General features: G+C 43.3%; 1 protein-coding gene across 1 annotated transcript in view; it reads right to left on the bottom strand.

Moving 5' to 3' along the window:
* Positions 1 to 20,844, bottom strand: part of fmn2a (formin 2a) — a gene marked incomplete at its 5' end in the record, with an annotated part of 48,635 nt that extends 27,791 nt beyond the window's left edge. Inside the window, 7 exons of the mRNA XM_084076086.1 lie at positions 1,160 to 1,253; positions 5,864 to 6,005; positions 8,468 to 9,216; positions 10,000 to 10,143; positions 13,316 to 13,330; positions 15,911 to 16,083; positions 18,891 to 20,844. Of these exons, the coding sequence (XP_083932212.1) occupies positions 1,160 to 1,253; positions 5,864 to 6,005; positions 8,468 to 9,216; positions 10,000 to 10,143; positions 13,316 to 13,330; positions 15,911 to 16,083; positions 18,891 to 20,844 (3,271 nt within the window). The remainder of the gene's footprint in view (positions 1 to 1,159; positions 1,254 to 5,863; positions 6,006 to 8,467; positions 9,217 to 9,999; positions 10,144 to 13,315; positions 13,331 to 15,910; positions 16,084 to 18,890) is intronic.
* Positions 20,845 to 24,160: the final 3,316 nt, after the last annotated feature.

Here is a 24,160-nt window from a genome sequence, read left to right as displayed (position 1 = left end):
CTGACTCACAGCATTAGCCTAAAACCTCTAAACGGCCCAGGGCATTATGAATGATTGTTTCTAAGAAAGGAAAACAATAGATTTTCTAACGCGACACCAATCTATTATCTTGTTTACAACTTTTGGGGACTGCTATTTGTCTTTTTGGTAAAAGATATGGCACTAGGGTTTCTTCATTCAGTCACTCAGGAGACAGGAAAATATCGAGAAGATTCAAAGCGATACTTTGTTGCCATATGGGTTCATCTTCTTGCAGTGATGGAAGGAAGAGGTGAGGGGTTTCACCAGAGGACATCCCTGTAGTGTACAGGGGTTCCTCTTGGCGCGTATATCACACTGTGACGTGATATAGTGCCGTTTCCAATCAGTGGTAATTATGCAGTATGGCAAAGACTGTCCTAACATAGGAGACGAATGACAGCGCTGATGAGAGTGGCCCTCGCCTGCCCTCGCTCGTTCTCCCTCTCTCCCCCGTGACCTGAGATGAATGCGCGGAGGGCCGATAGGGATTGGCCAGAAAAGAGGGGAGACAGAATTCAACTTCACTTTGAAGGCGCAATACACAAGAAACATCCTCAATACCACTTCATGTGTTTATATGGTACAAGCGCATGTCGCACAGCTTGGGTTTTGTGGCAAGCATTCCACATAGCCGTCTCAGCTGTGGCAATAAAGGTTTGAAGACGTAGACAAGACCCCCCCCCAGTACGAAAGGAATGGAGGGGATCTGAGGAAGGGCTGTTTAGACGCATGGATGAGGGATTAAGATTGGAGAGCAATCAGAGGGTAACTAAAACAGGAAGAGAGAGTCCATTCCAGTCAACATCTGAATGACATCACTTTTAACAACACCAGTTAGACAAGATGGTGACAAGACGTCACAGAAGGACAAAGAGAACTGTGATAGGATGGGGAATGGTTGTGTAAAATGAAAAGAAAAACAAAGAGAGCTATGTAATATTTCTGTGCTATCTATATTTTTAACTAACTAAGTTATTATGGCCAGAGGACACTTTCAGCCCCAGCAATACAGTCAGTATATTCCGTAGAAATTCAATGTATACCGCTATTTTATGTTACTCACTTAATACAAATTGATGGAAAGTCAGTGCATCCAAGGGCATACGGTGAGTTAGAAGCAGATAAAGAATAAAATCACACTTGCCATTCTGGATGTCCTTCATGTCTAGATGGATACTGGACATCAGAATTCCCACAGCCTGGGAACGCTTATTATTCAACAGCTTCACCACCTGAGAAAGAGAGATAGGAACATTAAATATGTGTATGTATGTATGTATGTACGTATGTATGTATGTATGTATGTATGTATGTATGTACGTACGTACGTACGTACGTACGTACGTATGTATGTATGTATGTATGTATGTATGTATGTATGTATGTATGTATGTATGTATGTACAGTATACACGGTATATATATAGTATATATATATAACAAGAGAGAGACAGCAATACTGAGGACTACTGCTTTACCATGTACAGTGCACACACCCACACCCACACACACACACACACACACACACACACACACACACACACACACACACAAAACTATTGAATGGGTCAAAAACATGAACCCCAATCTCCTTTATCTTTTTTTTCCCTTTCATGGGAAGAGAACTTTTGCCAATTCACCCACAAACATTATGCAAATTATAATCCTGTCTGGTCGGATTATTGTGATTGACAATTTCCCCCGTCCCTCTGCAATTGTCCACATCCATCATCTTTCAGTGGGTTGATTTGAAACTTCCAGATCTAACAGACAACTAGACGCTTATTTACCAAACAGGGTAATTCAATGGGTTCAGCCCCTGGCACTGATAATGCATATCATGTGGAGGAGACGTTCTCAATGAGCATGTTTACATTATGTTCCATGTGACTGCAATTGGCCAAAAAAAAAGGGGGGGGGGGGGGGGGAGGAAAACCCCTCTTCCCTAAAGGAGCACTCAAAAACAGATCAGCCTACTAGTACTGATACAGCAATAATAGCACAAAAAAAGAAGCTACTAATATTCTAAAAGCAACAGCCACTAAAACTTGAGCTACAAATAAGAAACGTTTGTTAACAGCATTTACCTGTCAAAACAGCCATGGGTCAAATAATAAGTCTGACTTGTTATCATACGCTGTATTCAAGAGCGGACCACAGATGGGCTGAGTAAGCAGTGGAGGCAGTGCCCAGCACACAGTAAAATCGCCAATGTTCATGTATCCCTTTGTATCTCCAACAGTGTACAAATATAACCATAAATGGTCACATTTGGACACTCTCATAGTTAAATTAACACTCAGGATTTTACTGTATAGTAAGTGTGGGGGAACAGGGTTGGGAAACCCTATAGCCCACCGCTATCCAGACAGACTGATTCCACTGAGCCCAGATCACACAGACCACAGGCCTCCCAAACACACACAGGAAGTTATATCACCGAGCCAACTGTCTCTGTCTCTCCTGGCTGAGCCACAACATGGGGAGACAAGGCCTGTCGAGATATGACGCTAGGACGGCTTCCCCCAACGTGCCTCTGACAGACTGACTGTGTATGCGTCAGTTGGAAAAGCGAGTCATCAATCATATTTTATCAGTTGGCTCCTCTGTTATAAAAAACCTTAAATTACATAACCCAGAGTTGAGTTTAGTTTGTTTTGGGGAAGGACACAGGGTCTCATACGAGTATGGATTTATACAGCTTACATACACATACACATCTGCAAGTTACACAAATAAAATTGAATTTAAAACAAGACTGCCCTTGCAGTATGTCAGTGGGATTATCCAACAATAAAACACAGATGGATGCGCAAACCACTGAATCTATTGAAATATCTAATTATTCAGCGACAAACATCTTCCTTTCAGTAATGGTGTTTCAAGAAAACAAAACAAGTCCAAACGCAATGACAAACACAGCATTTTCATACTCTCTCATGAAAGCCATGTGTGTTTCGAGGTTTTTGGTTTAAAGAAATCCTTTAAGTCAAGTCAATCATCGATTGATCTTGCATGCGTGCGTGTTTCTTTCTGATCGCATGTGTCAGTCATGCCAGTAATACTTTGTTTTCAACGTCGGGCCAATATGGATTTTCAGCAATCCTATACGGCTCCGAATCGCATGTGAAAAACAAACCCCTGAGGAGCAATTTGTTCTGCCTAAGAAAACAAAAAGGGGAAAGCACCAAAATAGAACAGCGCTTGATGGCATTTGTAAGTAACATTATGTTTTCATGTCAATGCACCACAAACAAAGATATGTGCTGGTGTAAATGTTTGCGTGTGTGTGTGTGTGTGTGTGTGTGTGTGTGTGTGTGTGTGTGTGTGTGTGTGTGTGTGTGTGTGTGTGTGTGTGTGTGTGTGTGTGTGTGTGTGTGTGTGTGTGTGTGTGTGTGCGTGTTTGTTGTGACCTTCAGCACTCACTGGATCAATTTGCAGCAGCTGAGTGTGAAGCCGCCATGAGATGAGGTTCAGCGTCTCTAAATCTGAGGCCATGGTTCTCGGCAGGAAACCGGTGGATTGCTCATTCCAGGTAGGGAATAAGTCCTTACCTCAAGCGTAGAAGTTTAATTATCTCTAGTATGAGTTGTTCTCGAAAGAGGGGAGGATGGAAGATCAGCCAGTGAATCTGAGCAGCGGCAGTGGCACTGTGTTCGCTGTACCGCACCATTGTGACAAAAAGAGAGCTCTTGATCTACTGGTCAATCTTCATTCCTACTATTAAGTGTGGGTCATGAGAGAAAGAACAAGACTGCGGATACAAGCAGCCAATTTTCTCAGGAGGGTGGCTCGCATCTCCCTTAGGGATAAGGTGAGAGGCTCAGTCATCTGTAAGAGACTCTGATTAGAACCAGTGCTCTTTTGCGTTGAAGGGAGCCAGTTGGGGTTTTTCGGGCATCTAGTAATGATGCCGCCTGCTTGCCTTCCTAGAGAGCTTTTCCAGGCATGTCCAGCTGGGAAGAGGCTACGGGCAGAAGAAGGACCATGTGGATGGATTATATCTCCACACTGGCCAGGGATAGCCTCAGGATCAGCTACCTCCGCGACTTAATTCAGATAAGTACTGTAGCAAGTGACCTCCACACTACTGCACCTAATAGTTAGGATGTATCAATTTCAATAAAATTTTATTATAGTGCCAAATCACAACAAGTCAAGACACTACATATAGAGCAGAGACCCAACATTGTCCCACCCTGAGCAGGCAATTTTTGAGACAGTGGCAACGAAAAACTCCCCCTTAACTGGCAGACCCAGGCTCTAGGGTGGGCGACCATCTGCCTTGACCGTGTCGTGGGGAAAGAGAGAGGAGAGAGACAAAAGGAGAGAGAGATGGAGAGAAATGCATAGGTTTGGCACTACTGTAATTGATTTGGCATGTGTGAAGTGCCTTTAGACATGTTTCCAAACACATATTCATGTCTCAGAGCATGGGTTTTGTGTATACAGTACCAAGGAACAAATTCAGTTAATAGCAAAAATGATGAATGAGACTATGCTTGTGGAAATACTTGTACAATCGCTTTAGGATCAAATCTGATCGTGATCGTTTCGTGAGTGAGGCCAATTATGTTTAAAACCATAAATAGTCAATGCACCTATTGACTATTTAGATAGACTCTAGTATTGCTATTTAGAAAGACTTTAGATATGTTGATTACACGTTCACAAATACTAAGTATGTTACTTTGATAGAGGCTGGTTTGATGTCTACTTGCTATCCTATCTTTGTAGCACATAGGCTGTTTTTCTAGTACTATAATTCCTTGACCACTTATCCTGTTTTTGAAAGGGGCTTACTTTGACCTTGCACTTTGTAAATCGCTCTGCAAAAAAGCATAGACCTACTCAATGCCTAAATTATAAATTGTACTGTATGTTTAAATATATTTCCAAGTCAATAACCTAAACCAGAGATTAAAATGATTCCCCTATGAAGGAATATCAGTGTGACTTTACCACTTAAACCCTATGTAGCCTACTTACTTGACTGGGGTCACCAGGGCTCTATTCTAGGGCCGTTGGTATTTCCCTCTACACCAAATCACAACGCAACACAATGCAATGCAACTACAAGCTCACAGCTCATTTACACGCTCACAACTTGTTGCATTGCAACGCGCTGAGCTTGTAGATCGGCTATTTTCACTGAATGTTCGCCCCCAGAATAGAGACGTGGTGAAAGGGCATCAGGGAAGGGGGCCTAACAGTGTGACTGTTAAACTTAGTCATTCAGAAAGCAGCACAGGGGGAACCACATCACCAATTATAGCTCCCGGGCCTCTCACTTGCTCCCCTGCCTCCCTCCTCTTTTTTCCCTCCGTCTTCTCTCTCTTGACAGTCATCACCATCGTGAGGTTACCTCGCCGCACGCGAGCCACTGGCTCCACGCCACCAGTGGATGGTCAGGTTGGAGGGGTAGCCGGCTAGGAGCCAGAACTCACACCACATAATAACTGTCTGGCTACAGCAGTTCCTCCCGTCAGTCAGTCAGAGGGACTGGGAGTCAGTAGGACTGGGAGTCAGAGGGACTGGGAATCAGAGGGACTGAGAGGCAGTGGGACTGGGTGTCAGAGGGACTGGGAGTCAGCGGGACTGGGAGTCAGAGGGACTGGGAATCAGCGGGACTGGGAGTCAGCGGACTGGGAGTCAAACAAAGACTCAGGTGGGACGAGGCTGATCATAATTAAGTCAGAGGGGCTAAGAGATAGAGACAGAGTGAGCAGGGTCCCACTCACCCACACTTGCACAAATAGACGCACGCAAGCGCACAGACACACGAAAAAGCATATAGGTTGCATACACGCGTATACAATACATGTTTACATGTGTACACACACCTGTTTGGCCTTCGACTTGCTGATTGTGTCTGATATTGGTTTCTTCTTCTCCTTAACGGCAGTTTTGGCAAAGAGGTCCACAAACTCGTTAAAATCAACTGTTGGCTCTTCAATCTTCTCCCACACCAGAGAGCCACTGTCCCTATGAGGACAGAGTAAGGTGTATATTACTGTACATGTTTTTTTTTAATACCATTGATAGATTGTATACGCCTTATTATCCATTGGGTATTGACTGTATTTAATTACCCATGTTACTGGGAATAGATCGTTCACATACACTTTGACTACATATACTGTATATATACTATATATGTCTTAATAACTCATACATCATGTCAATGCTGGTCTGGTCAGCAGAGTCAACACCCAAAATCTCCTTTGGTTTTTGATTCATGTACTGTACATTCTACATGTTTACTTCTTCTTATTATTATTAAATATGATTAAGATTATGATTATTTTATTTATTCTTGAAGCTTAGATCTTTTTTTACCCTACCTGTATCTGTCCTGTGTTTTAAACTACAGAAAACTAAATTCCCCCCACGGGATCAATAAAGATCTATCTAAACATCATCTATCCTTCTTTGATATATTTAATCCTTGATAGATTATGTTTAAAAGCAAAACAATAACATGTAATTCTATTGGAAGTGATTCATGTAAAGTTAATCTACAATAATTGGCATTAAAAAACAAAATGAGTTATACTACATTCTCAAGATCAAGGAAGACACTATCTCATTACAAGAAAATGCATAATCTGAGCTGGATGGATAAAATTATGGACACATATTTCAAACAAAAGCCTGAACATCATCCTGTCTTTAGGCCAGATATATATCTGACAAATGTACATTTAACTGTCAACTTCCAAATGGATATTTAACAATTTCCTGCAGCTTAATACAAACAAGACTGAGGTTGTAATTATTTCTCCTGAACAGTATGGTTCAATGTACAGGGTCCCTTTCCACTTCTACATGGTAGGTAAAACACATTATACATGTATATCAAAATTACAATAGATAGTATATAGTATTATACAAATGTGTCTCCTCAATTGTCTACAATGTGTATTCTGTCTTAGGTGTGCTCTACTGTCACCCTTTCAAACGTGTACACAAATACAAGTACAGAGCCCACATTAAGAACCCCCAGACCTTCGAACCAATTACTTGCATTGTATTTGCATTTGTAAATAAAACAGAACTGGACCAGGTTAGTCAATCGCATTGCTCATTTTTTACCTCAAAAGTTGGAAATAACACATATGAGGAACATACTGCAGTAAATCACAAACGCTCATCATTTATACGGGAAAATATTGATTTTAGTATCATTTCTTCCTGGCCTAAAGACAAAGAGAGAGAGCACCTGGTTCAAGTCAAACCACTGTGCACCACAATTCCTGGCCGGCATCTCAACCTCATTTTCCACCATGTTACCATATCTATGGCTCTTTGGCAGATCTTTATCTTAAATGGTCAAGCTCTCTCTCTCTGTCTCCAGTCCCCACAGTTCAGAGGAGAATACCTTAATGTGAATGATGCATGTCTATCTTCACTTTACATGATCAGCCATGCATTTTGTTTACACACTATCTGTAATGCCTATCGGACAAACCTACCGCTTACATACTGATAGACAAACTGGCCATCACATACTCTCTTTTAACTGAGGCAAAGATGTGGGCCAGTGTACAGTACGTCATGGTCTTTTTTCCTAACCCTTTTTCCTTTACAAGATGATTGATGATAAAGCCAACCCCTAAGTTGCAAATCCCTCCATTGACAGAAAAGTGTCGTTGATTTAAAATGATTTATGATTGAATGTCCAAATTCTATGAAACCTTTCCAGAAGGATTTCACTTAGTTCAACTTTCTTTATTCATGAGCGATTATGTTAGCTTATTCATTTTTTTATGTTCTGTAAATGACAATTTTGTTCCTTACTGTGTTGTGGGTGATGGCTGATTTAAGCAGTCACACCTGGCCTGAGTCACACTAATTAGACTGAGTTGGATTTGACTGCACAGCTGTTGCACATAGATAACGAAGACAAACTTGATTTCCTGTATCTGTGTTACGTGGCTAGTATTCTCGCTCCTCCCGTTTTTAAGCGGGAATTTCTGGGAACTCAGATTACGTGGGTAGGAGATCTAAAGTCCCTTAATTCCAATGGAAAGGGGAGTGACCACCATTTCATACCTAGAGGCGAGGCGTGGGATTGTGTATTTTGGTAAATTAAGGATCTTTGTTGGTAAATCAGCCATCCCCACACATTTCCAAGAGAGCCTCTGTCATGACGGGGTCCGCTCATAATTTCAACATCCCATTATTCCAACCGTTAGATTAGTGTGAGGTTAGGGTTAGGGATAGAGTCAGTATAATGGGGCTAGTCTGACGGTTGAATAATGACATGTTACCGCAAGATGGTACATTTCCATCGATCTGCTCTGGATTGTACCATCTTGCCCCCTCTACAATAAAATGTTGGTACCCTCCACCTGACTGTGTCCCCCAGTGTCAGAAGAACCCCCAGAAAAGCGACGGAGGTGGCATGTGAAAAACAAACAAAAAAACTGCTACTGTAGACTTACTTTTTAGCATGAAGTTGAATGCGTGTCCAGTAGAGTGGCTTCATGGGTTTGGAGGGTTCAATGGGGGCCTTGGCAGGGCCAGCCTCCTGGGCCATCATGGAGAGCATGCCGCCTGAGGGTGGTGGAGGGGGCCCAAAGCCTGGGGGTGGTGGAGGCCCCATGCCAGGTGGGAGTGGTGGAGGTGGAGGTCCCATCCCAGGTGGAGGTGGTGGAGGTGGAGGTCCCATCCCAGGTAGCGGGGGTGGAGGTGGAGGTCCCATCCCAGGTAGAGGGGGTGGTGGAGGTGGACAGCCCATACCAGGTAGTGGAGGGGGTGGAGGCGGTAGACATGGCCCCTGCCCGGGTAAGGGCGGGGGAGGTGGAGGAGGTGGTGGAGGTATTCCCCCAGGGAGCTGGGGTGGAGGTGGTGGGGGAGGTGGAGGTGGGGGGTGTGGTCTCTGCTGGCAGGTGCAGACAAAGCCCTGTGTGGGTCGTGGAGGGGCTGAGTTGGTTGAACTCAAAGGCACTTCGAACTTAAAGCCTTCCTCCACAGGTGAGGTCTGCACAGACCTCTCCGCCCTCCCTCCCCTCATCAGTGAGGCATTGTGGCGGGCGGTGTTGTCCCCGGTGTCCTTTGCCAAGGAGAGCCGCCCGCCCTGCAGCAGCGCAATCTTGACCCTGAGGTCATCGATGGTCCTCTCCAGCTGAGGGATGAGACCATCTTTATCCTCCGGAGACGGCTGACCTGATTTCAACCTGATGAATTCCGCCTGCCAGGGACCAAAGGGAAGAGTTTAAAGGGGCCTGGAAGTACAGTAGAGCTTAGAACTAGAAGTAAAACTCACAAGGTTAATGTTTGCTGTCCGTCTTGTTTTGAAATTCACTCTAAAAGCAGGCTATCAAGCCTATTGTACTTTGAACCACAAATCCCAAAGTGCAACAATACTTTCATCTTGGGGATTTGCTGCCAAGTCTCGGACATTATAACATAAAAAAGAAAAACACCCACAACTGAGGGAGTTTAGTGGCAGGGCTATGAGCTAGTGAAGGGTCAAGGCAGTCCATTATGTCTAGACTCCATCAGACCTCTGGCTCCAGACTGGTTAGACCAGGGATGAGAGGAGACTGAGAGATTTGACCCCAGAGACAGGGAGTCTCTCTGGGCCTCATATGGGCTATTGAGGATCTGTGTCGGGATGTACACATTCCCCAGCTGTGGTTAAATCTCAACATTTGTTCTACAGTGAGTATGTGGCTTGTCTTATTTACTATTATACCAGCAAATATGCAGGCTTAAAGAGATGTGGAAAAGTATTTAATGCTAAGTCTGCCCTCTGGTGGGGGAATTGAGTTACTGACATTTTCATAAATGGGTAGGACTAGTGTAACATACACAATTATACAGTATATTTCCTTCACACATGGTTAATAACTGAATAACATATGTTATTAGTCCTAACAAATAGCAGGGAGTTGTCCACAGAGGCTCTACCACAGATCAAGTTAAAATGTTAATGAACACAATGTTTAGACATGCAGTAGGTTTAACTCACCTGAGACTGTGGTCCTCTGGATGTCTTGCCTGACAGCGGCTGTGGAGGGGGCCATTGTACTATGCCTGGGCCTCTGCCGTACAATTCCCACAGGTGGGAGGGTACTGGGAGGCCAAAAGATGTCCAGGTGTACAGCTGCTCTACCTGCACAGAGATTAGTCTATGAGTAAAGGCAGGCCTACACAGAGAGAGGAGTTTAACTCAAGATGCAGTTAAAGCAATGTTGACCGTTGGTAAGATGGTCAGCATGGCTTTACCAACAATGTATTAGCCTATGTAGAAATATTGTCAATCATCTTTATCTATTGTTTCTATGAAAGTAACAAACATACCTGTAACATGAACACAGCCGTTTCACTTCCCTGAAAGTAAGTGTCATGACCATGAACCCTATAGCCAACCAACAACAGGGTAAAGCAGTCATCTAAATACAGTGCTAAGAAAACAATTAAGTGCTACAAAGGAATTAGAATACCTGGTAAAAATCAATGTATACATAACATACTATCTAAATGTAACATAATGGTGTTTTTTAATGTTTATTTATTTACTCTGTGGCGTGCGTGCGCAGTATCACTGAGCCAAGGTATGTGTGCGTGATATACGGAGTGAGTAGTGTGATCCAATGCAACCACTGACAGTATGGTATTGATCTGTAAATAATATGCTGCTTGATTTGGTGGTTAACAAAGGAGCATTATTATGAATACCCCGCATCAGGGGTAACTCTCCCCTCTGCATGTGAGGCACATTTCAACAATGGTGCTCACTCTGCAGTAAGGATGTTTTTAATTAAGTGTACATGATGTCAGATTGTTTATTGGAAAGGTGTATTTATTTTGTTTATCTATTTTGCAACGTTCCTGGTAAATCTAATCCACTGAGCTAATTAATTAGATTATTGGTCCTCCCTGCTGTGTATGCCATGTCTGGGCATTGTAAAGAGTGCAGTAAACTATTTGTGCAGTGCTATTGGCAGTGCAGTGAAACTACCCCAGTACAGTGCACATGACAGCACAAGCTTCTGTCAAAGTTGAGTAGGCCTAACTATTTTTGTTTATTAACTATGTATGTATGTAGTGTCTGTAGTCAGACCAAATAACATGGATGGCTTTAACACCGAAACACATGTATCACACAATTGAAGTCTTGGAATGCGTCACCTGAAAGCACTTTCTCGAAAATAAGTAAATTTTCCCTAATTGAGCCTCATTTAAGAAATATCAATAGAATACGTTGTGACTCCCCAACAACATAATGAGACAACAACAAAAAGACCATGGGGTCACAGAGAGACATTGTTAAAGGTCAGAGGAAATCTATTTAATTAGGTAAACAGCTGATACCAGCCACCCGCTTGATAACCATGCAACTGTGTGCATGCAACTCTGTGTGAGTGTGTGTCTGTGTTCTGTTGCAGGGCTCAGATGCTATTTATTTCCAGTTGGACAGCTGACCTGGGGTATGTTTTCCTTGTACAGTCACTACCAGGACAGAGCCTTACAATAACCAGACCCTCCTTGCCTGACCTAGTGCCACACACACACACACACACACACACACACACACACACACACACACACACACACACACACACACACACACACACACACACACACACACACACACACACACACACACACACACACCAGATTCCTAACGTCTTCCCACGAAGTGGTACAGTACATCACCACATATTACTAACTGTATGAGGAATAATAATTAGACCTATCTTATAGCCTACTTGTAACCCCCCGCCCCTCCCCCATTTGGTACAACGCAAAGCTAACAGTGTATTTGAGTTATTTCAGTGTATTTTTATGCAGCATGCAAAATACGAAACCAGAGATTTCCTAAATTAAAAGGCTGTTTCAAAATAAAGCGGTGAGAAGAGATAGAATGACATGTTCAGGGAGTCGAGTGAACGAATGAGAGAGAGAGAGAGAGAGAGGTGGGGGGAGCATCATAATTATGAGATCAAAAGAGAGTTTGAAAAGGAAGAGGGACTGCAGACTGACTCTAAAAAAGAAACGAGAACAAATGGGTGCAGCATGCGGGGTCAGAAAAAAGATTAGTTTAAAAGAAAGGGACCACATGACAGAGGGAGACCTAGCCTATATTCCAAGTATCAGATGTCAAGGTTGTTTTTGGGCATGCTGAGGGGTTCAGTGTTCACCTATAATGACCCCCAAATTAGGGATGCCAGGTTGAAAGATACATAATTCATAACGTGATGTATACATAGTTGTATGCAGTACTAAGTTGTGGTTGTCACATAAGGCATACCTGAACTTGCCTCACAGCACACCGTTGTTCTTATTATAGAAATAAATGAAGCACCCGGGAGGAAGTGGACTAAGAAAGGGGAGGAGACAAACCGAGTTCCTGTTTCTTCACAAAAAAGGAGGTGGTGCCCCAAAGGGAAAAACAAAGGGAAAATAAATAATATTATTTATTATATATAATAATATATATATATTTTTTAACTTTTTTTAACCAAATGGATTCCCAGATTGGTTTGTGCCTAACCCAGACATGGGCTGTCTCCTGGGGAAGAACAGCCAACGTCCTGGGCACGTGGAGCTCTTACATAACATGGTCAGCAGATGGTCTACTCAAACAGACACACAGATGGGCGTGCATGTGTGGGTGCGTGCGTGAGAGTGCAGTGGGAGTGCATTTCTTACTAATAAGCCAGCCATGTGAAGGGCTACTTTCAATGTGCGCGTGCATGTACTGCACTCATGCAGCTGTGTGCCTCTGTGGAGGATGCATAATAATACTGTGCCTGACAGTATATGCGTGTAGTGAATGGTCTTTGTGAGCATGCATGTCTAAGTGCGTATTTGTTTGCTTGTGTGCAGATTTCTGTCAAGCATGTGTCTGCCAAGTGCCCACTAACCTGTGCATGCATAGTGGTACAGTACAGTATTCATGTACTCAAATGCACTCAGGAGGTACAAATTATGCTTTGGTAGGCCACAAAGAAATGCTCTCATCAAACTGTGCACATCACTCATAGACATATAACAACTCAGCACCTGGCCCTGCACATAATGGATAAGTGAAGACAGATAATTGTGAAAAGACAGCTTTTGTGAGTTTGTGTTTTCATACATTCAGACAGATGAATGCACGCACACACTAACACTAACACACAGTACCTAAGCAAGCACTGTAGCATTATGGCAATTGGATTGGACAAAATAGAGAGATATTACTTACTATAACATTCTATTTCTAGACACAAATCTACAGTATACCTACCACTGGGTGGATTAAGCTGCACAGGGCTAGTGATAAAAATGGCACTGACAGTGTGCTTGGTGAACTGTGCACAAGAATGTGATAACACATGCATGAGATTAGATCTGCGTGAAACGTTGCTGCAAATGAGACTGAAATTTGTTGTTTGGTTTGGTCAAGCTTGCCTACATGCGCTTCAATTCTGTGTATGAAAAAGGGTCTCATCTCTGTAGATGAATCGTTCTGATATGGTTACACACACAGAAAGGCAGAACTGATAGATAGGCCTTGCAGAACGCCCCATGTACATTATTCGGTGACTGCAGATTGTCATCATCATGGCACATACTTAAGAATCCTCCATCTGTGAACATGTGCTTTAAGGTGCATCCACACTAATAACATACAACTGTATCGTTAAAAAAAATCGCTCTAACTCAAGTGGATGGCAGAGTCTACACCACAACTATAAGGACAATGTCAGCGGCAAACCATATAATTGGGATTACTTTCAGAGTGATTTCATGAAGGATAGAAACACTGACAGACAATTAAAATCTAACCGAATTTACAGGGTGTCGAGTTCAACCATAGCTCATATTAAAGCAGCACTATGTAAAAAAGAAAGAAAAAAATCCAATCTGTATGGTAGAGTATGTTAATAACTTGTACAATTGGGGTGGTTGTATTTTGTGTCTCTGCTTTTCTATTGAGACGCTTTTCTATGTCTCATCTAGACGCAGGATCTGACACGAATTTTGACCTGATCGTCAACATTCTATTTATCCCCTGAGCAAGCAGGCAGGCTCTATTAGCTCAATGATAAAACATTCAGCACTTGCGCAGGAAACCGGGTTCAAATCCGGGGTAGAAGAGGAAAGTTACATAGTGCAGCTTTAAGATAACATTGCTGAGAGACACAAAAAAACACCCCTTGAAAAGATGACAACTCTTATAACATATCATATACTTCTCTAAAAAGAATGTTGTGAACCCATAAACTTCGGCCTTTCTTTTTTATCCTCCATGCAACAGCGGAGCAGCAGCTGTTACAGGTCATCAATAGCACATGCTTGGCACAACGGTGCAACAGTGTAGATGCTCACATCATTACCATTGTATATCATTTAGTTATCATTATTGTTGAGGAGGGCCCTTTAGGCCAGCAAGGTGCAGCAACATAGCCTGTGTGTGTCAACTGTTGATGTAGTGCAGGAATAAACAGTAGTGCGCTAACGAGCAAGTTGCTGCAAATTTAACCAAACAGGAAATAACCATGGTCACAAAGTCACAGCCTACTGAGGTCCCTTATCCCTTAACCCAGCTCCACTGGGTTAAAATCTGGAAATCGGCCCGTGGCAGTGGGGTGTGGTTTGTTGTCGGCTGTGAGCAGACTTGCTCCATGCCAAAACATTCTAATAGTAACGTTTTGATCCAACTTGGATCTTCGTCAGATCAAAATGTTTGAAAAATGGGAACCACACCCATATACATCATGCAAGCCAATAAGCTGACAAGCTCCATGATGGCAGGAGAGGTTAATCATCCAAACTACCTAAGGGGATAGACATCCATAAACAATTAACTATGCAGTAAAATACAATAACATACTTCACAATGTCAAACATAAATATGACACATGTCAGAATCTACATTGCCTATGCTCAATGTTCTGAGTGAGTGAGTGAGTGAGTGAGTGGAGAGCCGTGAGGTGGCAGTGAATATCTGTCATTAATTGGGCTAATTGTCCATCAGACTTTAAAAGAAAGCCATTCGTTATTGCACTGTTCTTTGTCTTCCAGTGAGACAAGGGCCAAGCCTTGTGGCTGTTGAAATGTCTACCTCTGAAAATGGGATTGAACTGACTATAGCCTTTTGAGCTGAACCAGTTAGGACTAGTTATCAAAAGACAATTTGTGTTATATAAACATGCATTGTGCCTATGCTGCAAGAACTTACATACAATCATCACCACTCCCTCTTAATGAATCGATTACACAGCTCTATAGCCTACTGGTGCCATGCAGCTCATGTCATTAACTTGACACAGTATATACCATACAGTACATTAGGGATACAGGAGTTATTACTGTATGGTGTACAGTATGTGATATGAAATGTGAGCTTACCATAATCACAGTAATCCTTAATCATATTCCATCATATTCAAGGGCTATTGCAGAGACATGAGACAGACTCCAGTCACTTTCAAATTAGAGCACTGCAGAGGGCAGGTGTGTGTGTCTGGGTCCAGCTGACGCTAGTTTACACTCGTTAATGTTATAGGCATCATAGCAATATGCCTCTGCACTGTCAAATAGGCCTACATCTAATCTAAGATTAGTGAGACTCATTCAAATGACCACCAGTGAGTCCCAGGACTCACTTTATTGAAAAACTAACAACATCACTGTATTACATTATATGTATTAGATATTATATTGATATTTTAGCTATTTTATTGTATTAGATATGTGATGTTGTTACCTAACAATTAGTTGACTTTTCGTGAAAAAGCCTGCATATATCGGTATCGGTTGATATCGGTATCGGAAATTAGGAGTTGGACAATATCGGTAAATCGGCTATCGGTAAAAAAGTCAATATAGAACATCCCTACCATACATTGTTAGTGGCAATTTGTTTTGATTGACAAGGTTCTTACACTGAAGGTGGGCATGGTTGGTGTGGCAGTGATGTCGCTGGGTTGCTCTTTAGGGCTGTCACTGAACGGCTGCAGCAGACCCAGGGCCAGCATATGACAACACATCTCCCTGGCATCCTCTTCCACAGACTCCTCTCCCTGCTGCATGCACAACCGCTCCAACAGGATTTTACCTGTGGTGTAGAGATAGGAAAGATGAGATGATATTCACTTGATCAGTGAGAGTGGCCATTATGGAATCCAAAACAAGGACATTCTGTCAACAAAAGAAGAAAGAGATGTTGTTTAGTCAGTTGCAGAAAGTCTGTCTGACAGTACAGTAGGTCACGCTGAATAATGCAGAGATCCAGGGGTCTGATTTAAGTGAAAGAGGTTTAGATGAGTGAGGCTTGTTTACATTCAGATTTTGGGGTCATAAGATGAATCTTTCCTTAGATTAGGTGGGCGATATCTAACATTATAATAACTTGCATCTAATGCTGTGTGTAATGCAAACACCTCTGATCATAGCGCTGGAGAAAGACATCAAAGAATTAGTCGCTGTTTCTGATGTGTTAATTAAACACATACTGTAGACGCGAGAGCAGCCTCCTCCGCACGCACGCACGCACGCGCACACACACACACTCTATCTCTCTGTGTGTCTCTCTCTCTCTCTCTGTCTGATTCCCCACTCTGCACAGGGGTGAGCAAGGAGATGCAAACAGCAAATGCTAATTATTACATCGTGAAGTTAACAAGGCGCTATACAGAAATTCAAATTGATATCCAGGAACATGAACACCGTTCCACATGCCATGTATTTAATAATATCCCTGTGAATTATCATTGCTGCGCTATTAATTAAAGAGTAATGCTTGTCAATAGAAAGGTAAATATACTGTGGAGATGAGATAGAGGAAGACCACACAGGGCTCGTCACAGTAAATGTATGTAATTACTGTGCTGACTGGTACCACAATATATATTATTATATAATGAAAAACATAATGTTACCAGTGTTTCTACACAAGCCAGGTTAGAAAAAATCATGAGGCGAGCTATAATGGGAGTGAGAGTGGGAGTGTGTTGCAACTGTGAAGGATTATTATAGACATGACAGTCTTGTAATCTATAAATCCATAAACAGACCTGATTCGACCATGAGGGTGGAGAGAATCCTGACATTTTGATGCAGTGGATAGCACAAGTCATCATTGTGGTCTCCGAAAATGTCGACTATGTGACAGCGGGAGACGTGAACTGACACGTGGAGAGCTCCTCGCCCATAAGAGAGGAATGGGCTAATCTTTCACTTTGACAGGTGTAAGATGGGGCACGGCAAGCAGGAGGCTCATAAAGTTGTTAGATGAACTTAAATGTGGAAAACATGTGATGCAGAGGGAGGCAAATTAGCAGGTAAAATAACATGGCCTTGTTGTTCATGGCCGGACATGGACATAAATTTGGGCTCATGGGATGGGGGTTAACATACAGTGTGTGAAACTGCCATTGAAAAAAACAGAGCTGTTTAATGCCTTTCCTAGTCCACTGTTCAGCCTCTCCTCCAGTGCTTGAAAAGAGATGAGAAAAAATAAAAATAAAATTTGTCATTCTACCAAACAAACTGAACCTATAAGACTAAGTATGATTATCAGACAGTCCAATCAATTAATTGACGGACAAAATTCCATTTGAAAAACAAAACAGAATTCAATCCAAGATATTGATTTATTAATATACGGCTTTTGGATCAGTCAAAGTGAAAAGTCTTCTATAGTATGTTCTTCGCTTCCTGTGATGTCATTCCACAGGCCTAGTGTGACCTGAGCACCATAGCAGAACAGATCAATGTCACATGCAGTGGTGACTGAGAGTTGAAACAACAAGGGAGGCCTGAGCACCTAGCACAATAGATCAAAGTCACACACAGTGATGATGACAGAGTTGAAACAGCAAGAGACAGACAGGAGACCAAAGACACAGAAGATGGCCTAGTCAACTATCTTTTGGTATCTATGAGTGTAGCATGTGTTCATGGACTAGTAGACTGATAAAATAGAACAATTCCAAAGTAGCAGTTGGCTTTGTTTAGTTCTTCATACTGTATATTATGTTAAGTGATAGGATTAGAGTTAGATGAAATGTTTATGGCAACAGGAAATTCCATACATCTCCATTGTTTGGCTATGATTAGTTCGGCTTAATAATAAATCAGAATGGACTCCATATCCATACTGTACTGTAACTTGCTTTTTGTCATGCATACGGATAACGTGTAACTTATTGTTTGCTATATATGTGCACTGTGTGGTTCTGTGACTGTCTCTTGCATGCATCTATTTCTGTCTACGCCTGTGGGGAAGAGCATGGCTCTGCCATGGGTGAGCGGTAATGTTGTCACTCGCCATGTATGTATGAGGCCGAATGCAGACCCTGCAGAGCAGCTGAGCTACTGACGCTCAGCACAATAGACAAGGACGTTGTTTAATAATAACAGTGCATTTGTTCTGTAGATACTTCTCAGCTTCTACTGCACTTCTCCTGCTTTTCATGTGCTTGATTGATTGTCATCATTATTTGCATTCCTACTCTGCTGACCTTAACAATTCATCAACAGTAAGGCTTGAATTGCAGTGGAATTAATGTAAAACTACATTTTGCCATTTTGTAATTACCCAATCTCTATTGGAAGTAAAGAATAATAATAATAATATTATTCAAATTTGAATAATTTCCCCTCCAGTGTGTGATTTCACCATGAAAATAATGGAACCTGCATATAGGGCAGCGCTTTCATTTTCCTTTGCTGAAATGTGCATCCATAGTAATTTCAGGCTAGCTTTTAAAGTAAGTGCTTCAATTGCCGAATCAAATTCCATCAGCCAGCTGTACCTAAATCTGTCTGAAGAGGAAGTGAATTATTACCGCTCTAGCATTAGGCTGTACATACAACTTAGCTGTACCTACAACAACTGAACCACCTGTTGTTACTACTCACCAGAGAATACTTCCTGATAGGAAACTGAGGCGTTGGAGCTCTGGAGGCCAGATTGACTTCTCCTGGAGCCCAATGTCCAGTAATTCCCGCCTGTGTTCCCTTTCGCCGATGTCCCCTGCTCTGGGAACTTGGTTCCACTATCGTGCCTGGCTCTCAGCTCGTCCAGCTCGTTGGACCAGTCTGCTGAGACGCTGAGAGGCCCAGCAATGGAGCTGGACCTCTGCTTCTGTGTTAGCAAATTCTGGGCCCCACTGGAGCGTTGAGAAAGTACGGAGGCATCTGTTCTCCTGGGGACCTCGGGGCTGGTAAGGGGAGATCCGACAGGGGAGGTGAGCTGCCTTGTGGTGGTCTTAATATAAGAGGGCTGGATGAGAGGGTAGAGTTTGACGGTGGAGGAGACAGAAGAGGATGACCGTCTCGGAGCAGACAGCTGGGGGTTGTCTGATGTCAGCTGGCTTATGGACATGCTACTCTTCCTCCTCCGCAAGGACCGATAGTATTGCCTCCGACCTTCCTCTTCCTCATCCCTTTCCATGGAGAGGTCCATACTGCTCACACTTTTTTGTGACCCAATCGGTCCTGCTGCCATGGGGCATACATGGATACGTGGCACACAGCTCAGTGAGGCTATACTACCTTGGCTGAACTGCATGGGCGGGACTGGGCTCTCCAATTCATCTTGGATGTCCTCTGCACTCTCATATGATGTGGTGGTGGCAGTGGTGTCTTGGAAGCTATATGTGCTGTTGGTGTTGGGAAAGACACTGATGCTGCTTCTGTCTGTGTCTGGTGTTGAAGATGATGGACAACTCTCATTCAGTGACTCCTGTTCAGATGTATTTCTTGATATCGGCATGGCACATTGGTGTTTAGCTACACAGTCACCAATGAAAGGGTTTGGTCGTCCGGTTAATGGGGCGGCCACCATCTTCAGGAGACCATTGCTGGCTCCCTGTTGCCCTCTGACAGCCTGCTGAATGTCAGAAAGCAGGTCCTCTTGTTCCGCTGTCGCTGAGTGGAAACTGTAAAGGTCAGCATCCGATCCTGAGCTGGCTTTCCGGTCTTCCACATTTTCCATGGACTGGCGAGTGTCCCCGGTCAGAAGGTGTAGATCTCCCTTACAACCAGAAATCACATTAAGCTGATCTACTGCGAGCTGGTCCTCAGTTGTTGTCTTGCGTACTGCATCATCGAGTTTCAAGATGTCCTCCTTGGACAAACCCTTCGACTTGGACAGGCTCCTCCTGATTCTCATGCTGGAAAATACAGAACTTCTAGACTCTGACTTTGATTTCCTCCTTGTGCCATTATCCTTCTTGGATTTTTTGTCCCGTTCCCTGTCATCAGCCTCTGCCCCACTGCAGGACTCTTGCCCTGCTCCCCCGCCTCCTGTCCCACCACCTTTCTTCTGCTTAGCCTCGTGATTTCCCATGTTCCTGAACAGGCGGACGCCCTTGGCGATCAGGCCATACTGTTGAGGTTTAGACTGGGCTTCCTCCTGGGTGGCTGCTGCTGCTGCTGTTCCTCCACTGGCCTGGCCCCGGTCAGGGCTGCCTAATCTCTGCTGCCTGCTGCCCACCAGAGTCAGAGACAGCTCTGATGATGATACTGCTGCTGATGGGAGGAGGGGACTGGCAGTGGCAGCCACTGGCTGGCTACCGCTCGCTCTCTCATCTTCCCTCCCTGGCTGCCCCTCCCTTCTCTCCCCATCTGCCGCTGCGCTCTCTGAAGTCTTGCATAATGGGTTGCTGGCTGAGCGAACTCGGCGTGCGTGCTCCGAAGTGCGCGGTCCACCCCCCCTCTCAAGAGGGAGGGGTGTGGGTTGAGGGCGTTGTTGCTGTTGTCTACGGAGCAAGTTTGACACACTACTTTTTCTCCTGTCTTTGAAGGTAGATGTGAAGAAGCTCTCCTTCAGAAGGGGCACCTTAGTTTCCACTGTCTTAATGGTCTGCATTCTAACACCTGTGGACCTCTCCAGTCCTGAGGGGAGCCAATCTGGTCTGTTTGAGCGAGAGAGAAAAAAAAGAGAGAGAAAAGGATAACCGGTTGAATTGTGATCGTATTCAAGCATCACTTGTTAAATTGAGGAGAGGCATTTGAAGTCGAATTTATTCTTTAGAGTAACTGGAAGACAGTTGGTATTTATGTATAGCAATAAGGTTGTTCTGTTATTTGCACAATAATGTTAAATACTATAGAAAAAAAACACATTTCCTAAACAATGACATTAGAGTTCTGTTTATGCTTCAGCCGCTATTTTAGAATGATAATTCTCCAGCTACCTTAGATACTGTGACCAAGGTAATCCTTACTTTGCTGCAATGAGTGTATCTAATAATAGCATAGCCGTTTGGATTTCCCAGTCCTCTGTGTCTGACAGGGGCATTGGCCTTAATGTGCTCAAGCCTGACATCTGCCATTCTACTACCAGCCATCCTGGGTCGAGGCTGGAAAGCCAACAACAGTGATTCACTGATCACAGTGGAGACGTCTGATGGCTGCAGTAGTGGGGAATTTATCATCAAATATAGCACATACTGCAGGACTGACACACATTTTTGGTGCATAATTTTAAAAAGGTTAGGAGCAAAGCATGTCAAATAGTTTATTACTAAAATGTATCACGTGCAGTGTTGTGTAATCAAGTCATATATTCAAACTGACTAACATAAAAGGGTGTGGTACAGTAGCCTAATAGAGAAGGCAGAGCAATTTATAATTGTCATTAATTTCTGTCAGTTCTCTCAGACACACGCCAGTAATAATACCAATGTGTAAAATTATTTTTTACATTAATCGATTTTGTAAAGACAGTTTAAAGACTTTCATGTATATGAACACACTCTTGAGCTCCATTTCTTTCTACTCCGCCCAACTAGTGAAAAACGTTTATGTTATGCTGTGTGCTGCCTGCAATTCTTCAGAGACAATACAACAAGCTTCTGATACACATGGGAAACGATTCAAATGCATACATTTACCTTTCAGTCAAGTCTCTTCAAACGCTAATAATAATCCCAAAAGAAAAGTACAGTATACTTATGGTGGATCCTTCTTGGTAGTTCCTCTCCAGTAAAGTTACTGACCGAAGAAAACAACACAAGTGAGTGTTTGTCGTCTCCAACGGGACGCTCCCCAGCCGCTGGGTCACATGAAGCTGTGCTGTTCTCCATCACATGTCCTGTCTCCGCGGCCCCACCGGCCCCCCCACTCGCTTACTGTCTGAGACGCCTCTCAATGATCTCGCAACACACAGGACCTCAGAGTCTAGACACAAGCTTGTCTATTACACCGTGACAGCCACACAATTACGTAACAGTATGCCGTTGTCTACAATTAATACATCACAGCGATATACCGTAATTGCCAGTCTTATAACATTCTCTAGTTAGCTAAATGATTCCGGCTGATGATTCAGACAACTTCAGGCTGTTGTCACGTGAAATGTGTTCAAAACTAACAGCTGATTATTATTCATGAAGCACATTTAAAACAACAGGCAGTGCTGTACAAAAAAGTTATAAAAGAATGATCCTGTGGTGGTAGTAGGGGGCCAATAAGAGAGGCTAAAATGGGGTGATGTGGTCCCTCCGAGGGCCACTCAGTAGGCTAGCAGTGGCATTTTCTACTAGCTGTAATGAGAAACAGATTACTGATTAACACATACAGAGAACAGTAGTAATCTAAATGGCACGAGGTGAAGGCATGGATGATTTTAGTTAACAATGCAATGATCATCTCTGCCAGGAGATCAGGCATTAGTCTGTGTGTCTGTCTGCAACAAATATTGCATACTACTAGGCCAAACAGAATCATATTTCTTGTGCACGGCGCAACTGTGTCAGTTCTTTAAAGATTTCTTTTTGGGCTTTGCATGCCTCTATTGATAGTACAGCAGGTAGACAGGAAATGGGGAGAGAGAGATGGGGAGTGACATGCAGCTAAGGCCTTCAGGATCGGGGCTCGAACTTGCGACACTCCGTCAGGTTACACTGGAGCCTAGGTGCCCTGACCGCTAGGCCAGCGGTCCGGGCCTAACGTGTCAGTGCTTTATCTATACTGTATCTATAAATGCACAGAATTTATGTCTGTGTCTCTGTGTGTGTCCCCCTCCCGCATATCTGGAGAACAGCCAACTGATCGACTTCTAACTTAACGTGTGTATCGCTGAGGACACGAGATTCTGACAAGTCTTTCGGATCAATTGTCCAGAAATGTATAAATTATATAAATGGCAGAAACCTGTGTGTACAGTGTATGTCTGTCATATGTCTGTCTGTATGTCTGATTCTCCCGGGCATAACTCTGCCATTGTCCAGCCGACTGACTTCAAACTTAGCGTGTGTTTTGCAGATGACCCGGGATGGTTTTACCAAGTGGGAATTCGGTCGCTTTGTGTAGAAACAGGAACTCGGTTTGGCTCCTCCCGTTTCTTAGTCCACCTCCTCCCAGGTGTTTCTGTGTTTATTCCTACTAACAACAACATAACATGTTTAAGGCAATGGTGCCGACAGATTCTTCTGTTTCGAATCTGTCTTGAGAGATTAGAATTGTGATAACGGGTATGTTGCGACCCGGCCTAGGGGAGCCTAAATCGCAACAAAAAAGTGACTCCCTCCTTCCCAGTCCCCAAACAGCCAGAAGCCTAACAACAAAACAGTAATACAAAAAGGGTCACCCACCCCTACACACATAACTACACCAAAAACATTTTAATACATTACAATCGTGTTTAGAGGCTGGCTAGGAGGAAGACACCTGGAAGACTGGTGCCAGCCAGCTTTATAGTTGAGCCCATCATCACAGGAGCCAATCACCAGCCTGGCTCCACCTACTAGTTAACCACTCACTCAGCCAACACTCACCATTCACACCAGCTGACACTCAATCAGTCACCCCTCACCACTCATTCACAAACACACCAATGAGGAGGAAAACATACACAGGGCAACACACAGGAAAATACATAATATGACCCTAGGGTCATAACAGGGTACCGCAACTGGGCACTCTAATAACGTGTACAGCTACAACATCGTTCCCAACTTGCGTGGTCCCCGAGTAGGCCAGAAGAGCACCGGTCTACTATATCTATATCTATAAATCCACAAATCTTTGTATCCGTCTCTCTGTCTTTGTCCCTTTCATGCCCATATGGAGATCCCTGATATTGTCAATATGACATCATAGTAGTACATACAGTAGTACGTCATGATGGGCCTCCAAGTACTATGATAATAGGTACTGAAAAAAGTAATGTACAGCCATAT

The sequence above is a fragment of the Gymnoscopelus microlampas genome, assembly GCF_963454915.1.
Source record: "Gymnoscopelus microlampas genome assembly, chromosome: 13".
Taxonomy (NCBI): Eukaryota; Metazoa; Chordata; class Actinopteri; order Myctophiformes; family Myctophidae; genus Gymnoscopelus; species Gymnoscopelus microlampas.
This window is presented reverse-complemented; position numbering and strand designations above follow the sequence as displayed.